Raw genomic sequence first — 17,105 nt, 5'->3', positions numbered from 1 at the left:
AACCATGAGCATTATCCTTCCAAAACCATGAGCATTATCCTTCCAAAACCATGAGCATTATAGGGGTATTTCCATCTTAAAAGCCCCCCCCTCCCCCCTCTCTAGGTACAGGATAAAACAGTGTTTCCCAAACAGGGTGCCTCCAGCTGTTGCAAACTACAACTGCCTAATAGGCTCTGGCATGCTGGGAGTTGTAGTTTTGTAACAGCTAGAGGCACCCCGATTGCGAAACACTGGGATTAAAAGGATAACCGGCTGATCGGAGGAGGTCTGACTGCTGGGACCCCCCACAGATCATGAGAGCAGAGAAAAATTGGCCCCTGTCCCCCAAAAAATTGGGCGCAATGAGAAGATCCTATAAACATGGCTTTTCCCTCACTTACTACCATTTAAATAGATTTTGGAGAAGCTTTCATATATTATGAGTAGAGATGAGCGAACTTACAGTAAATTCGATTCGTCACGAACTTCTCGGCTCGGCAGTTGATGACTTTTCCTGCATAAATGAGTTCAGCTTTCAGGTGCTCCCGTGGGCTGGAAAAGGTGGATACAGTCCTAGGAGACTCTTTCCTAGGACTGTATCCACCTTTTCCAGCCCACGGGAGCACCTGAAAGCTGAACTAATTTATGCAGGATAAGTCATCAACTGCCGAGCTGAGAAGTTCGTGACGAATCGAATTTACTGTAAGTTCGCTCATCTCTAATTATGAGGATGGACAGGGTGGAGGAGTCTCTTTACAAGGAACAAACACAATAATAATACATTATTATTGTTAATTATTATTAAATTATGATTAATAATTTTTTATATGTTTTATTGTTTTATAATTATTAATTATTTTTTTTATTTTTTATTTTTTTTATATTATTATTTTTTATTTTTATCATCATTATTGTTTTTTTATCATCATTATTATTTTTTATTATTACTTTTTTATCATCATTATTAATTATTATTATCATTAATATAATAATAATTATTATTTATATTGCGCCAAAAGTTTCCGCAGCACTTTAGAGAATCCAATACTTCTTTAAGGGCGCATTCACACTACGCAATTCCAAGCAGGCAGGCAGACGATCTGTGCCGAGCAGATGCCAACTGATTTAGTTGGCACGCTATTACCACTCGGACACGCGTCATCACCATTGACGGCAATGCATAACAACTGAGTGGATTCCACCGGAAGAATGGACATGTTCCTACTTTCAGCTGAGTCTGAAAGTTGAATTTCCACTGCGGAAATTCAGTGTTTGCTGAATTTTACTGGGAAAAAACATGGGAGGCTGCTGCACCGGAATTTCTAAGGGGAAATTCCGTAGTATGAACGCACCCTGAGAGGCGGGAGAAGGTTTATTAACATTTTACCAACCACGTGATTAAAGAGCGTTTTCAGTGGACACTGGGGAACCAAGAGCAATGGGCACCCAGATTTTACAGGGGGGGGGGGGGGTCTAATGTTCCTGTAGCTTATATGAGATGGTAGTGCCAAATAAGCGTGCATGCACCCTAAGAGTGTTTTCTTACACGAATACCAATATACCAGCCAACAAAACCAGAACGTGAAGAGCTTGAACCCCTATTATATCCAAAGTAATAAGGATACGTTAGACACGTGTGGATTAAAGCAGAAGGTTTAACATAAAACTAAATAGTCTGCAAAGGGAAGTGAGGGACTTGGGATAAGTTAAAAGCAAATGCCCCAGTCTGAGGGTGTGTAAAGAGACGTGGTACTACAGAGGGGAGATGAAACGTCCTTTTCATGTCGGCAGAGAGGACACAGGACTAGGCTTGTGCAGCTTTTCAGAAGTTTTACGATAATGGGTCAAAAGTGCTTGTGTAGCATTAGAAAATGTCAGACACAAAAGAAGAGATGTCTCTAAGAAAGTGTTTCCCAACCAGGGTGCCTCCAGCTGTTGCAAAACTACAACTCCCAGCATGCCCGGACAGCCTAATAAAGAGGCCCTTCCTTCTACTAACAAACATGGATTTTCCCTCACTTCCTACCATTTAAATAGATTTTGGAGAAGCTTTCATATATTATGAGTAGAGATGAGCGAACTTACAGTAAATTCGATTCGTCACGAACTTCTCGGCTCAGCAGTTGATGGCTTATCCTGCATAAATTAGTTCAGCTTTCCGGTGCTCCTGTGGGCTGGAAAAGGTGGATACAGTCCTAGGAGACTCTTTCCTAGGACTGTACCCATCTTTTCCAGCCCATCGGAGCACCGGAAAGCTGAACTAATTTATGCAGGATAATTCATCAACTGCCGAGCCGAGAAGTTCGTGACGAATCGAATTTACTGTAAGTTCGCTCATCTCTAACTATGGGCATTGAATCTATAGATTTGGCAGGAAGTCCCATAGATTTGCATAGAAATATATGCAAAATTTGCAGATTAAGCCCCCACAATCTCGCGCAAGCCTTGGCCTCAGGCAGCGTGGTGAAAACTTACAGCATACCAATCACCACCAATCGCCAACAAAACACATGGATGTTACTTTCTGTTCATGTCATTTTAATCTGTTTTCAGTCCAGTTCTGGCCAGATAACCACGCCATTAACCTGTTCACATCACCTGCATTTCTCTTCCCAGCAGGGGGCATGTCTTTAATCAAGCACAGAGAAATGCTGTGTCAGATTTAAAGTGGTACTCCGACGCAAAACATCTTATCTATCAAAAAGGATAGGGGATAAGATGTTAGATCGGGGGGGGGGGGGTCCGTTGATTTAGGCATAAATCTCTAGATAGGAACAAATTGTTTGAGGAAAAAGAACATAAAAATAATAATAAAGACACATTTGATCAAATTAAAACTAGTGCTCCCCTTTAATGCACAATATGTACAGATAGAAGCTGTTAATAAATATTGGGAAATTATCTCAGAAGACAAGGTCCTGGCAGAAATACACACGAGTACCCAATCTTAGTATACAGGTGGCCCCAACTATTAAACACATAAAAAAAATTAAAAAAAATGAGAATACTACTACTTGGCTCAAATTGAAAGGGTTCCATAGATGTGGCACCTGTAAGGGCTGCAAACTGACCACATTCTCCAAGGCTGCATTCACACTATGAAAAGTACCCGTTATATACCGTATATACTCGAGTATAAGCAGAGTTTTTCAGCACGATTTTTCGTGCTGAAAACACCCCCCTCGGCTTATACTCGAGTGAACTCTCCGCCCTCAGTTGTCTTCAACCTGCGGACCTCCAGATGTTTCAAAACTACAACGCCCAGTATGCCCGGACAGCCATCGGCAGTCCGGGCATGCTGGGAGTTTCAGTTTTGAAACATCTGGAAGTCCGCAGGTTGAAGACCACTGCCCTGGCCTTCGTCATCATCCAGCCCCCATCCCCCCTTTAGTTTTGTACTCACCTCCGCTCGGCGGGACGTTCGGGTGAGCTGGTCCGGGCCATCTGTGTTGCAGGGACCGTCCAGTGGGGAGGGATAGTCATTCCGGCCTGTCCATCTTCACCTGGGGGGGGGCCCTCTTCTCCGCGCTTCGGGCCCGGCCCCGGAATAATGACGTTGCCTTGACGATGACGCACAGGGACGTTGCATCCCTGTGCGTCGTCTTCAAGGCAACGTCATTATTCCGGATGATGACAGGGTAATGATGAAGGGGGGGGATGATGACAGGGTAATGATGAGGGGGGGGGGGATGATGACAGGGTAATGATGAAGGGGGGGATGATGACAGGGTAATGATGAGGGGGGGGGATGATGACAGGGTAATGATGAAGGGGGGGGGGATGATGACAGGGTGATTATGATGAGGGTGTTAATGACGGGGGTATGGATGATGACAGGGGGTATGATGTATTTCCCACCCTAGGCTTATAGTTGAGTCAATAACTTTTCCTGGGTTTTTGGGGTGAAATTAGGGGCCTCGGCTTATATATGGGTCGGCTTATACTCGAGTATATACGGTAACACCCTTTATAAACTAGCAGGCGATCGCGGGGTTAAACTGCCATTAGAAAATCCCATTATAGTCTATGGGATTTTTCTAATAGCTGTTTTAACCCATTTTCGCCTGTTATGAATAACGGGCGATTGAACGGAAGAAAGTGTGAATGCACTAACTTATGAATAACGGGTTAAAACAGCTATTAGAAAAATCCCATAGACTATAATGGGATTTTCTAACGTATGTTAGGGATTTTCTAATGGCGGTAAAATGACCTCCAGCAGGCCACAAATGTGCATGTGTCCACTCAAATGGTGGGGGTTGTGCTTACAGCCCAACACCGTGTAGGACATTTGGCATTTGCCAGAGACCATCCGCCACCTCATCAGGAGCATGCCCAGCCGCTGTAGGGAGGTCATACGGGCATGTGGAGGCCACACACACTACTGAGCCTCATTGTGACTTGTTTTAAGGACATTACATAAAGTTGGATCAGCCTGTAGTGGGGTTTTCCACTTTGATTTTGAGTGTGACTCCATATCCAGACCTCCATGGGTTGATAAATTTGATTTCCATTGATAATTTTTGTGTGATTTTGTTGTCAGCGCATTCAACTATGTAAAGACGAAAGTATTTCATACGATTAGTTCATTCATTCAGATCTAGGATGTGTTATCTTAGTGTTCCCTTTATTTTTTTAGCAGTGTACTTAGCTAATTAAGAATATATTGCAATATCATAATTTATAGGAATCCTATTAATGTTATTTGTGACCTAGAGGCGCTATTCCACTACATTTTTATAATTTTATTATAATGCCTTCACTACCAGATAACTCTGATTAGTACTACAAAGCAGCTTGGTAAAACATTTATTAATTCATGAACAGGACTATAATTAGATTTTTTGTTTTTTTTACTTGGTCTGCATACAGTGCGAGTGCCATTAAAGGGGTATTCCGGGGATCTAAACCCATAGCCCATCCTTTCCCTATCAACCTATTAAATTGTCTAAATATCATTCATTAGCTATATAGAGCAGTTTCCGATCTTTGGTGGTCACTTATATGCATGAAGTGAGGGAATGACATCATCCAGCCATCCACTCTGTCTCTGTCCAAATTCCTCTCTGAAAGTAGCCCCTCGGAAAATCCCCATAGCAAACATATGCTGCTCTGGACAGTTCCATAAATGGACAGAGATGTCAGCAGAGAGCACTGTGGTCATGATGTCAGCAGAGAGCATTGTGTTCCAAAAAGAAAATAATTTCCTCTGTAGTATTCAGCAGCTAATAAATCCTGGTAGGATTAAGATTTTTTTAATAGAAGTAATTTACAAGTCTGTTTAACTTTCTGCCAACAGTTGATTTAAAAAAAAAAAAATAAAAAAAAATATTATATATATATATATATATATATATATATATATATATATATATATATATATAAAATTTCCACCGGAGTACCTCTTTAAGAAAAGCTGTTTATCCGCACTATAAAGGTACTATAAAGGGACTGTTTGTGTGGCATGTCACCAATGTCTAGAGCCTACATTTTACCCTTGCATTCTCCTAAGGAACGTGGGTGGGTGCAGTCGATGAATAAAGAAAAAAAAATAAAACAGCAATAATACAAAAGAGCAGAACATTCCATAAAGTGCACGTCACTCATACAAAAGACAAAAATCAACATAGATCTACACAAAATAATCAAACTTTGGTAGAAACTGTCATGAAATACCAAACACCACAAGTCTCTGACAGCAACAATGTAGCCAGTATTTACAGGAATATTAACTTAATCTGGTATTGTGCTTCCTGTTATCTCAAAAGGGAAAAAAATCATTATAGCAATTTTACATGATACATTTAAGACTCACTCCCAGTACAAGTGCAGGGCGACAACTTAGCTACATTTTGGCTTTACTTTTGGTGTATACGCTGTGAAAAATGCCTGAAGTGTTCGCCAAATGTAGAGCTCAGATATGTGCAACTGTATACCAGACATGTGCAACTGTATACCAGACATGTGCAACTGTATACCAGACATGTGCAACTGTATACCAGACATGTGCAACTGTATACCAGACATGTGCAACTGTATACCAGACATGTGCAACTGTATACCAGACACGTGCAACTGTATACCAGACACGTGCAACTGTATACCAGACACGTGCAACTGTATACCAGACACGTGCAACTGTATACCAGACACGTGCAACTGTATACCAGACACGTGCAACTGTATACCAGACACGTGCAACTGTATACCAGACACGTGCAACTGTATACCAGACACGTGCAACTGTATACCAGACACGTGCAACTGTATACCAGACACGTGCAACTGTATACCAGACACGTGCAACTGTATACCAGACACGTGCAACTGTATACCAGACACGTGCAACTGTATACCAGACACGTGCAACTGTATACCAGACACGTGCAACTGTATACCAGACACGTGCAACTGTATACCAGACACGTGCAACTGTATACCAGACACGTGCAACTGTATACCAGTTCCGTGTCACTCCACTACCCCTTCCCACTATTTTTTTTCCCCTGTAGATTAGCAATGTAAAGAAAGTGGAGTAACACATGACTGCAGGATCGGACAGCACACAGGACATATTTGTAGCTGCTTTCCCTGAAAACATATACCGTATATACTCGAGTATAAGCAGAGTTTTTCAGCACGATTTTTCGTGCTGATAACACCCCCCTCGGCTTATACTCGAGTGAACTCTCCGCCCTCAGTGGTCTTCAACCTTCGAACCTCCAGATATTTCAAAACTACAACTCCCAGCAAGCCCGGGCAGCCATCGGCTGTCCGGGCTTGCTGGGAGTTGTAGTTTTGAAACCTCTGGAGGTCCGCAGGTTGAAGACCACTGCGGCCTTCGACATCATCCAGCCCCCCCCCCCCCCTCTCATCCCCTTTAGTTCTGTTCTCACCTCCGCTCGGCGGGACGTTAGGGTGAGCTGGTCCGGTGCTGCAGGACTGTCCTGTGGGGAGGTCGTCCGGTGGGATAGTGGTTCCGGGCTGCCATCTTCATCGGGGGGCCTCTTCTCTGCGCTTCGGGCCCAGCCCCGGAATAGTCACGTTGCCTTGACGACGACGCACAGGGACGTTCATTAGCAACGTCCCTCTGCGTCGTCGTCAAGGCAACGCCTCTATTCCGGGCTTGAAGCGCGGTGAAGATGGCAGCCCGGAAACACTATCCCACCGGACGACCTCCCCACAGGACAGTCCTGCAGCGGAGCGGAGGTGAGAACAGAACTAAAGGGGGTGAGAGGGGGGGCTGGATGATGTCGAATGCCGCAGTGGTCTTCAACCTGCGGACCTCCAGAGGTTTCAAAACTACAACTCCCAGCAAGCCCGGACAGCCGATGGCTGCCCGGGCTTGCTGGGAGTTGTAGTTATGAAACATCTTGAGGTTCGCAGGTTGAAGACCACTGTATCAGACATTGACAAGCGGTGATGATGAAGGGGGGGGGGGGCTGATGACATGTGGTGATGATAACAAGGGGATGATGAAGGAGGGGTGTGGGATGATGACAAGGGGATGATGAAGGGGGTGTGTGGGATGAGGACAAGGGGATGATGACAGGCGGTGATGATGAAGGGGGAATGATGACGGGGGTCTGGATGATGACAGGGGGGGATGATGTATTTCCCACCCTAGGCTTATACTCGAGTCAATAACTATTCCTGGGATTTTGGGGTGAAATTAGGGGCCTCGGCTTATATTCGGGTCGGCTTATACGATAGGTTAGCATAGGAGCTGCAGGCACCAAACAGTAAGATTATTTGCAAAGATGATTCTTTTTATTTTATATGCACCTTATTCCTAGAAAAATACTTCCACTCCTATCAGACTAAAGGGCACTGTGCACTTTTGTAAGTACAATCATGGCAAAATATTGTCAAAGGGCCGCATACATACATACATACATACCAGACAAAATCCTAGAAATTAAAGCTTCCTTATAAATACCTGAATCTCAAAGACATTTATATCTGGTCCATAGAGTTTCATTTTCTCTGGAAAGTACTGCTGAGGATTATAGTATGGAATGTGACGGTAGAAAACCAACCTGTCAAAATAACAGAAAATTTTAGATCCATAATGTGTTAAAGGGGTTATCCAGGAAAAAAATGTTTTTATATAATCAACTGGCTCCAGAAAGAAACAGATTTGTAAATTACTTCTATTAAAAAAATCTTAATCCTTTCAGTACTTATGAGCTTCTGAAGTTAAGGTTGTTCTTTTCTGTCTAAGTGCTCTCTGATGACACGTGTCTCGGGAACCGCCCAGTTTAGAAGAGGTTTGCTATGGGGATTTTCTTCTAAACTGGGCGGTTCCCGAGACGGGTGTCCTCAGAGAGCACTTAGACAGAAAAGAACAACTCAACTTCAGAAGCTCATAAGCACTGAAAGAATTAAGATTTTTTAATAGAAGTAATTTACAAATCTGTTTAACTTTCGGGAGCCAGTAGATTTATTTAAAAAAAAAGTTTTTTCCTGGATAACCCCTTTAATTCTGTCTGTAATACAGAATCCTGAATGACTGTACACATAAGGTGCAATGGCTCTTATCTTCATATATTAATTCCACTATGATGTAGATAAGCTGATTATATGGTTTATATCCACAGCCAACTGATTTGAGTCACAAAAAATTTGGGATTTAAATTTCTTTTTGCTCTAAAAACCAAAAATTGCATATTCTATTTGCAGCTGGTGAGTAAAAAGAGGAGTAGACGGGTCCTCATTTATCCATTAAAATGTGCCTGTCATTAGCAAAAAACATTTTATTTTTTATTATTTATTTTATTATTTATTTTTATTATCTTATAGCAACCAATCAGATTGCCCCTTTCATTTTTGGAAAAGGCCTCTGAAAAATGAAAGAAGCGATCTGATTGGTTGCTATCGGCAACTGGACAACTTTTCCTATCCACAAGTTTTGATAACTCTCCTCATATACCGTATGTACCTTTGTATTATACATTGGTTACATTTTTTTATATATATATATATATATATATATATATATATATATATATATATATATATATATTTGTCCTGACAGCTATTTCCTGTGTGTCTCCGTGAGGAACAGAAAAATGCCAGTTTTCAACAGGAACATCCTTTAAAGGGGTACTCCAGCCCTAAGACATCTTATCCCCTATCCAAAGGGGGGACCCCCGCAATCTTGCATTTGGCACCACCCTCTTTGCGCTGCACTGCCAGCTCACAAACTGCCAGGTGCCGACCAGGGGGCCGGAGTATCGTGACGTCACGACTCCGCCCCCGTGCGACGTCATGACTCCGGCCCCGTGTGACATCACGCCCCGCCCCCGCTATGCGGGGGCGGGGTGTGACGTCACACAGGGGCGGAGTCGCGACATCCCGATACTCCGGCCCCGTGGTCGCCACCCAGCAGTTTGTGAGCTGGCAGCGTGGCGTGCAGCTCAAAAGAGGTGGGTGCCAAATGCAGGATTGCAGGGGTCCCCAGCGGCGGGACCCCCGCAGTCAGACAACTTATCCCCTTATCCTTTGGACAGGGGATAAGATGTCTTAGGGCCGGAGTACCCCTTTAAATGCCCTTCTACAAAGTCTACACAGTTGCCTGTCTACTCACGCCTCCAGGTTGGATAAGAAAATATCTATTAAGTTAGTGAGTTTTGGGCACTTGTAGTTTTGGGCACTTGTAGAAAGCTTATGGGGTGCTGATCACATATCTTTTCACAGTATGGCTATCCTCTCTGCTCTTACCTACCGTAGGCACAGGCGGTGGGAGCGCCGCATACAGCATCCTAGGCCTGCGTACTGAACACATTAAAGGCGCGGAAACAAAAGAGTAGAAAGGAGACGTACAGAACTGAGGATTGGAAAAACGGCAGCTCCAGCACCGCACAGAACCTCAAGAAAGAGAACAACTGCACCCAGGAATATTATCACCATTAGGAAAGCAGGGAACAAGTTTGTTTTCAGTCCAGTAGAATCAAAAAACACTATTAGAATTTGCAAAACAACTTTAACCATTCATCTGAAATATTAAAGGGGTACTCCGGTGGAAAAACTTTTTTTTATTTTTTTTTAAATCAACTGGTGCCATAAAGTTAAACAGATTTGTAAATTACTTCTTTTAAAAAATAAAAAAAAATCTTAATCCTTCCAGTACTTATTAGCTGCTGAATACTAAAGAGAAATTATTTTCTTTTTGGAACACCGAGCTCTCTGCTGACATCACGAGCACAGTGCTCTCTGCTTGACATTTCTGTCCATAGCAGCATATGTTTGTTATGGGGAATTTCTCCTACTCTGGACAGTTCTTAAAATGGACAGAGATGTCAGCAGAGAGCACTGTGCTCGTGATGTCAGCAGAGAGCTCTGCGTCCCAAAAAGAAAAGAATTTCCTCTGTAGTATTCAGCAGCTAATACTAACTGGATGGATTAAGATTTTTTTTTTAGAAGTAATTTACTAAATCTGTTTAACTTTCTGGCACCAGTTGATTAAAAAAAAAAAAGTTTTCCGCCGGAGTACCCCTTTAAGAAAAGAGGTGGAGCATGTGCAGAGCCAAGTTTGTCAGTATCAGCTCGGGGCATACACTTTAGAAACAGTGAAAAAGTTAGGCTGGGTTCACATATGTCTGGTTCCGTAAATCCAGCCTAAACTCACTGCATCTAATGATAAACGTGCATCAGATGTCATCACTTGTTTAGGGCCCGGTGTACATTAATTTTGCAGATGCCGGATGAATATGAACTGTCCCTTTTTAAATGAATGGGATCAGTTCTATAATCAGTTCCTCTTCGGTGCTTTTTGTACAGTTGGTGGAAAACAACGCTGGACAATGGACATATGTGAAGGAGCCTTACTACTCCAGTTATTCAGTAAATATTTCCATCTGCCTGTTGCATAGAATCACTGGAAATACAGAGACCTAATGATGTCACATATGTTGGGTAACGCACCAATAATATATTTTCAAGCTTTATATAAAATAAGAATATAGTTACATGAAATCTGTTTTGCCTCTTACCTTAGTAAGTCAGACAGTGTGATTGATGCCCTAACCCATAGTAATGAGAGGTAACAGAATGCCAGGGTCATTGGCATAGACAATCTAATCTTCAAGGATTTTGTCTTTAAATATGAACCTCCATCTATAGACCCTGACTGGACTGAAGAAATTGCACTTTCTGCACCTGAACAACAAATAAAATGCAAATCAGTTACAGTGGTGATATCTGGGACGGTAAAAACCTACAAAATATGGATACACTGAATGTAAAAGGCATATCGAATTTTGTTCATTAGCAACTTAAAAAAAGGTTACGATGTTACAACAGCAGGAAACACTTACCTCTTTAGAAAATGGCCTATCTAGTCCCTTCTTCCATTTGGCTTCTGAAAGGACTGGATGATCACAATATTTGCCATTCCCGCTGCTTTAAAGGGGTACTCCGCCCCTAGACATCTTATCCCCTATCCAAAGGATAGGGAATAAGATGTCAGATCGCCGGGGTCCCGCTGCTGGGGACCCCGGGGATCACTGCTGCAGCACCCCGCTATCATTACTGCACAGAGCGAGATCACTCTGCACGTAATGACGGGCAATACAGGGGCCGGAGCATCGTTACGTCACGGCTCCGCCCCTCGTGACGTCACGGCCCGCCCCCGTCAATACAAGTCTATGGGAAGGGAGCGTGGCGGTCGTCATGCCCCCTGCCATAGACTTGCATTAAGGGAACGGGCCGTGATGTCATGAGGGGCGGAGCCATGGAGCCTGTATCGCCAGTCATTACGCACAGAGCGGACTCGCTCTGTGCAGTAATGATGGCGGGGTGCCGCAGCGGCGATCCCCGGGGTCCCCAGCAGCGGGACCGTGGCGATCTAACATCTTATCCCCTATCCTTTGGATAGGGGATAAGATGCCAGGGGCGGAGTACCCCTTTAAGTTGTTTTACTGCCCTTTTTTTGTGGCAAATCTACAATTCTGCAGCAATTCTGTATTTTTTTTTAAGTTTTTGCAACCAAGAGTATGTTAAAGGGTACTCCGGTGGAAAACTTTTTTTTTTTTTTTTAATCAACTGGTACCAGAAAGTTAAACAGATTTGTAAATCACTTCTATTAAAAAATCCTAATCCTTACAGTACTTTATAGGGGCTGTATACTAAAGAGAAATACAAAAAGAAATGCATTCCCTGTGATGTCCTGACCACAGTGCTCTCTGCTGACCTCTGCTGTCCATTTTCGGAACTGTCCAGAGCAGCATATGTTTGCTATGGGGATTTTCTTCTTCTCTGGACAGTTCCTAAAATGGACAGCAGAGGTCAGCAGAGAGCACTGTGGTCAGGACATCACAGGAAATGCACTTCTTTTTTGGATTTCTCTTTAGTATACAGCCCCGAAAAAGTACTGGAAGATTAAGATATTTTAATAGAAATTATTTACAAATCTGTTTAACTTTCTGGCACCAGTTGATTTATAAAAAAAAAAAAAGTTTTCCACGGGAGTACCCCTTTAACCCCTTAAGGACTCAGCCCATTTTGGCCTTAAGGACTCAGACAATTTAATTTTTAAGTTTTCATTTTTTCCTCCTCGCCTTCTAAAAATCATAACTCTTTTATATTTTCATCCACAGACTAGTATGAGGGTTTTGTTTTCACGCCGTACAATTTATGGTAAAAATGACATGTGATCTTTATTCTGAGGGTCAATGCGATTAAAATGATACCCATTATTACATACTTTTATATTATTGTTGCGCTTAAAAAAAATCACAAACTTTTTAACCAAATTAGTACGTTTATAATCCCTTTATTTTGATGACCTCTAACTTTATTATTTTTCCGTATAAGTGGCGGTATGGGGGCTCATTTTTTGCGCCATGATCTGTACTTTTTTTTTAATACCACATTTGCATATAAAAAACTTTTAATACATTTTTTATAATTTTTTTTTTAATAAAATGTATTTAAACAGTAGGAATTTTGGACTTTTTTTTTTTTTCGTTCACGCCGTTCACCGTACGGGATCATTAACATTTTATTTTAATAGTTCGGACATTTACGCACGCGGCGATACCAAATATGTCTATAAAAAATGTTTTTTTACGCTTTTTGGGGGTAAAATAGGAAAAAACGGACGTTTTACTTTTTTTATTGGGGGAGGGGATTTTTCACTTTTTTTTTACTTTTACTTTTACATTTTTTTTTTTACACTTGAATAGTCCCCATAGGGGACTATTCATAGCAATACCATGATTGCTAATACTGATCTGTTCTATGTATAGGACATAGAACAGATCAGTATTATCGGTCATCTCCTGCTCTGGTCTGCTCGATCTCAGACCAGAGCAGGAGATGCCGGGAGCCGCACGGAGGAAGGAGAGGGGACCTCCGTGCGGCGTTATGAATGATCGGATCCCCGCAGCAGCGCTGCGGGCGATCCGATCGTTCATTTAAATCGCGAACTGCCGCAGATGCCGGGATCTGTATTGGTCTCGGCACCTGAAGGGTTAATGGCGGAGGCCCGCGAGATCGCGGGCGTCGGCCATTGCCGGCGGGTCCCTGGCTGCGATCAGCAGCCGGGATCAGCCGCGCATGACACGGGCATCGCTCCGATGCCCGCGGTTATGCTTAGGACGTAAATGTACGTCCTGGTGCGTTAAGTACCACCTCACCAGGACGTACATTTACGTCCTGCGTCCTTAAGGGATTAAAGGGGTACTCCGGTGGAAAACTTTTTATTTTTTATTTTTTAAATCAACTGGTGCCAGAAAGTTAAACAGATTTGTAAATTATGTACAAAAAAAGAAGAAGGTTGCAGCAGCACTCTTGGTCAAAAAATGGAGGCTCTTAGCGCACTTTTTGATCAAAATGTGTCCCCCCATCCACCACACCGTGGGTGTATGCTGCTGTTTATAAGAGGTGTTACACTATGGTAATAAAAAAAAAAGTCGGCTCCTCCCAGCAGGATATACCCGCCTTCAGACCCTGAGGTAATCAGTTTTAGCTTAGTGTCTAAAGGAGGTGGACATGGTCTGGATTTCTCCAGACCAGGTCTTATGTTTTATTATTTTCCTAGTTAGGGAATGTGTTAGTTTTTTATTCCGTTTTCTTTCATGTTTTCAGGTGGGGACTCAGGAACTGCGGCTCACTGTTTCCCCATTGTGAGTAAGGGGGCACAGACATTGCGTATATGCGCTGTTAACCCCCTCTCGCCAACGGTCAGCGCCTGGGTTTGTACCTCATGGGTCCGGGTCACCCTATCTCCTTGATCGCCTCGCTCGCACATAGTAGCCCGGCATGATGCAGGTGATAAAAGCTGACTGAAGACTTCATAGGAAGACTTCATGAGGTAAGTTCTTCTGACTGAGGTGAGTATATTTCCCTTTCCCCTTAGGTGCAGATTTGCAACAGCCGGAGACCCTCAGTTTTTGGCCCACTTTTCTCATGGGTCTAATGGGGCTGGCCTGGACAGGGGGTCCTTTATTACTGGGGGGAGCAGTGGCAGTTTGGATGGGGCACAACTCTCTTCACTTTATTCATATATACTGTGTGTGTGTGTGTGTGTGTGTGTGTGTGTGTGTGTGTGTGTGTAACGTCTGTGTGTTTTTACATTGAAGCAGCTGACATCAGCGGCGTTCTCTATGCGGGCGCTCTGAGCGCCGGTTTACTTTCACTTCGGCAGCGGCTGCTGCCGGCGGTGTCTAGTCCGCTCAGTTCCCCGCAAGCGCACATGCATTCGCATGTGCACTCTGGGCAAGGAGCGGGCGCCATTACAGACTTCTTGTTAATGCTTCGGCGGCCCGGTGCGCTTTAGCTCCGCCCACCCAGGGCCGCCAAGGCTTCTCTGGGCGCAAACTGTACACCATTCAGCGATGTGCGCACGATTGGTGGCAGGGGCCAATCAGCGGTGCCCCCTGCTCCTTACACGCCCCTCAATTGATATTGGCCGGCATTTCTCCTCTCTGACAGCCTGGAGACCACCACGGGTTCGAGTCTCGGGGGGGGGGACAGAGTGTTACAGTGTTGTGGTTTAATTTTTTTAAATAGGCCCATTGTGGTCTATGGGGATCTCAAGGCATGTGTAACAGTAAGATAAGCAGACTGTATCAGCAGTGAAATGGAACACAGTCTTGGATGAGAGAGGCCCAGAACGGCCTCCCTCTAAACAGTTAACTGGAGTGTTAGCCATTCCTTTACTCTGTCAATACTGTAACTTTAAACTGTCTGGTTCTGCTGAACCACTTGTTCTGCCTGCTCCACTGCTCCCCCAGACCCCCCTGCTACTCTACCCCGGTTGTTCTTCTCGACCCGGTGGGTTCGGCCGCACCTCCAGCATGGTTTTCCTCCCTCTCCCAGTCTATATCCGACTTGGCTCAGGTCTCCCGTTATGTGGTGACTGTCTTGGAGAGGCCCTCCCTACACTGGCCCTCCGGAGGGTCCAACTCTCCCCCTATTCTGACGCTCTCGCAGCATCATAGGGGTGCGTCATCTGACTCATCCCCCGAGTCTTCTGGCAGGCACGGGTGCTCCCCTCACAGGCATCGGCCCGTTACTCTGACCTGTAGCAAGCGTCGCTCCTCTAAAGAATGCTCCCAGGGTCACCGCTCTGGCTCTCCAGACCCGCGTACCAGGTCAGTCTCCCTCTCTCTTCCAGGGCCGCCTCACACGTTCCCATTAACCTGGAGAACTTGTGGAAGAAGTTTCTGATTCGGCCTTCGACTCAGAGGACCGCACAGATGTGCCTAATGTGGCGTACTCATTGGTTGCAGCCATAAAAGACACCTTCCAGCTAATGGACCAAGGAAAATTTGGACGTGGCTCCAGAAGTCTCCTTCTCTGTGCCCGACCGGCACTCAAGACTTTCAGTTCTCACGCTGAATTTTACGCCCTGCAGGTATCCGTCTGAAGTCACCCTGACAAGAAGTTTCAGGAAACGAAGAAGGTTCAAGCGCGGTATTCCTTCGCCAAGGACCTCATTGCTTGGTGGACCTCCTCTCCAACCGTGGATCCGCCGGTCCCCGCCTCTCTAAGGCGCCTACTCGGCCGTTGGCTGATGCGGCTGCCTTCAAGAATCCAGCGGACATGAAGGTGGATATTTTGGCAATCTCTGCCCTTGAGGCAGCAGGTTTTTCCTGCTTTTGCTTCTGCCTGGGTGTCAAAGGCCCTTTTTAGTATGGTCTTCCAACTCCGCCAGGGTAGTCTTCAAGATCCCTCCAGAGGATTTATTTAATCGAGCTCTCCGATGCTCTGCAGCCGGAGATTTTTCTGTGTTCCGCTTCCACGTGCAGCCACTGTGCTGCCTTTACCACAAGCTACCTGGTAGCCACCGTCCCTTCATGTGGCTTTAAGCCTGGAATGCGGTTCTTTATTACCTCTGGTAAGACTCACAGAGCCGCTTTCCGTCATAAGTTCTCCTTCCGGTTCTGCGGACCTTTGGTACCAACAAAGAGTACCAACAAAGGGTCCAGCCAGGCGCCTTCATGGGTAGAGAGCTCCTCTTTCCGATCCCATTCCTCCCGGAGGTCGGCTATCCGTTCCGGCCGTTTGGCGGCCCCATCAGGCCCCGTAGGCCTTCCCTCGGCCTGAAGGGTCGCCCCCACCAGCCGACCTCTCTCGGGTGGTTTGTCGCCTCTTACCCTCCGGGATGCCTGGACATGCAACTTCAGGGGAACGTTTTCGAGGTTTATTCCAACCTCTCCGTGGTCTCCAAGAAAGTAGTTTCTGTTCGCCCAGTCTTGGTTCTCGAGAATCTCAGCCAGCATCTTGCGTTCCCATCCCGAATGGAGTCTCTCCGTTCGGTGCTGGCGTCCATGGTTCAAGGGGAGTTTCGTTCTTCGGTGGACATCAAGGATGCCTGCCTCCACTTCTCATTGTTTCCCGGTCATCAGTGGTTCCTCCGCTCTGCAGTTCTGGACGGTCATTTTCTATTGTGGCTATCCATTTCGGTCTGGCCACTTCTCCGCGGACCTTTACCAAAGTCCTGGCGCCTGTGATAGCCTTTTTTACGGACAACAGTTGTTTCCGTGATTCCTTATTTGGACTACCTCCTGATCTGAGCTCCAGCCAGGACCCAGATCCTGGAGAGTCTTAGTCTCAACCTCCAGACCTTGTCTCCCTTCGGTTGGATGGTCATTTGGGACAAGCCCAACCGCTCT

The 17,105-nt window shown here is 44.8% G+C and overlaps 1 protein-coding gene across 3 annotated transcripts in view; it reads right to left on the bottom strand.

The window, feature by feature from the left end:
* Nucleotides 1–17,105, bottom strand: part of TAF1B (TATA-box binding protein associated factor, RNA polymerase I subunit B) — a 105,041-nt gene that overhangs the window by 70,357 nt on the left and 17,579 nt on the right. For all 3 annotated transcript variants that reach the window (XM_056564164.1, XM_056564167.1, XM_056564166.1), the window contains 2 exons: nucleotides 10,977–11,142; nucleotides 7,922–8,021 (listed from right to left, as the gene is read on the bottom strand). In XM_056564164.1, the coding sequence (XP_056420139.1) occupies nucleotides 7,922–8,021; nucleotides 10,977–11,142 (266 nt within the window). The remainder of the gene's footprint in view (nucleotides 1–7,921; nucleotides 8,022–10,976; nucleotides 11,143–17,105) is intronic.

Source organism: Hyla sarda, chromosome 3 (assembly GCF_029499605.1).
Source record: "Hyla sarda isolate aHylSar1 chromosome 3, aHylSar1.hap1, whole genome shotgun sequence".
Classification (NCBI taxonomy): Eukaryota; Metazoa; Chordata; class Amphibia; order Anura; family Hylidae; genus Hyla; species Hyla sarda.
The sequence above is the reverse complement of the archived record's forward strand: the minus strand, read 5'-3'. Positions and strand labels throughout refer to the sequence as shown.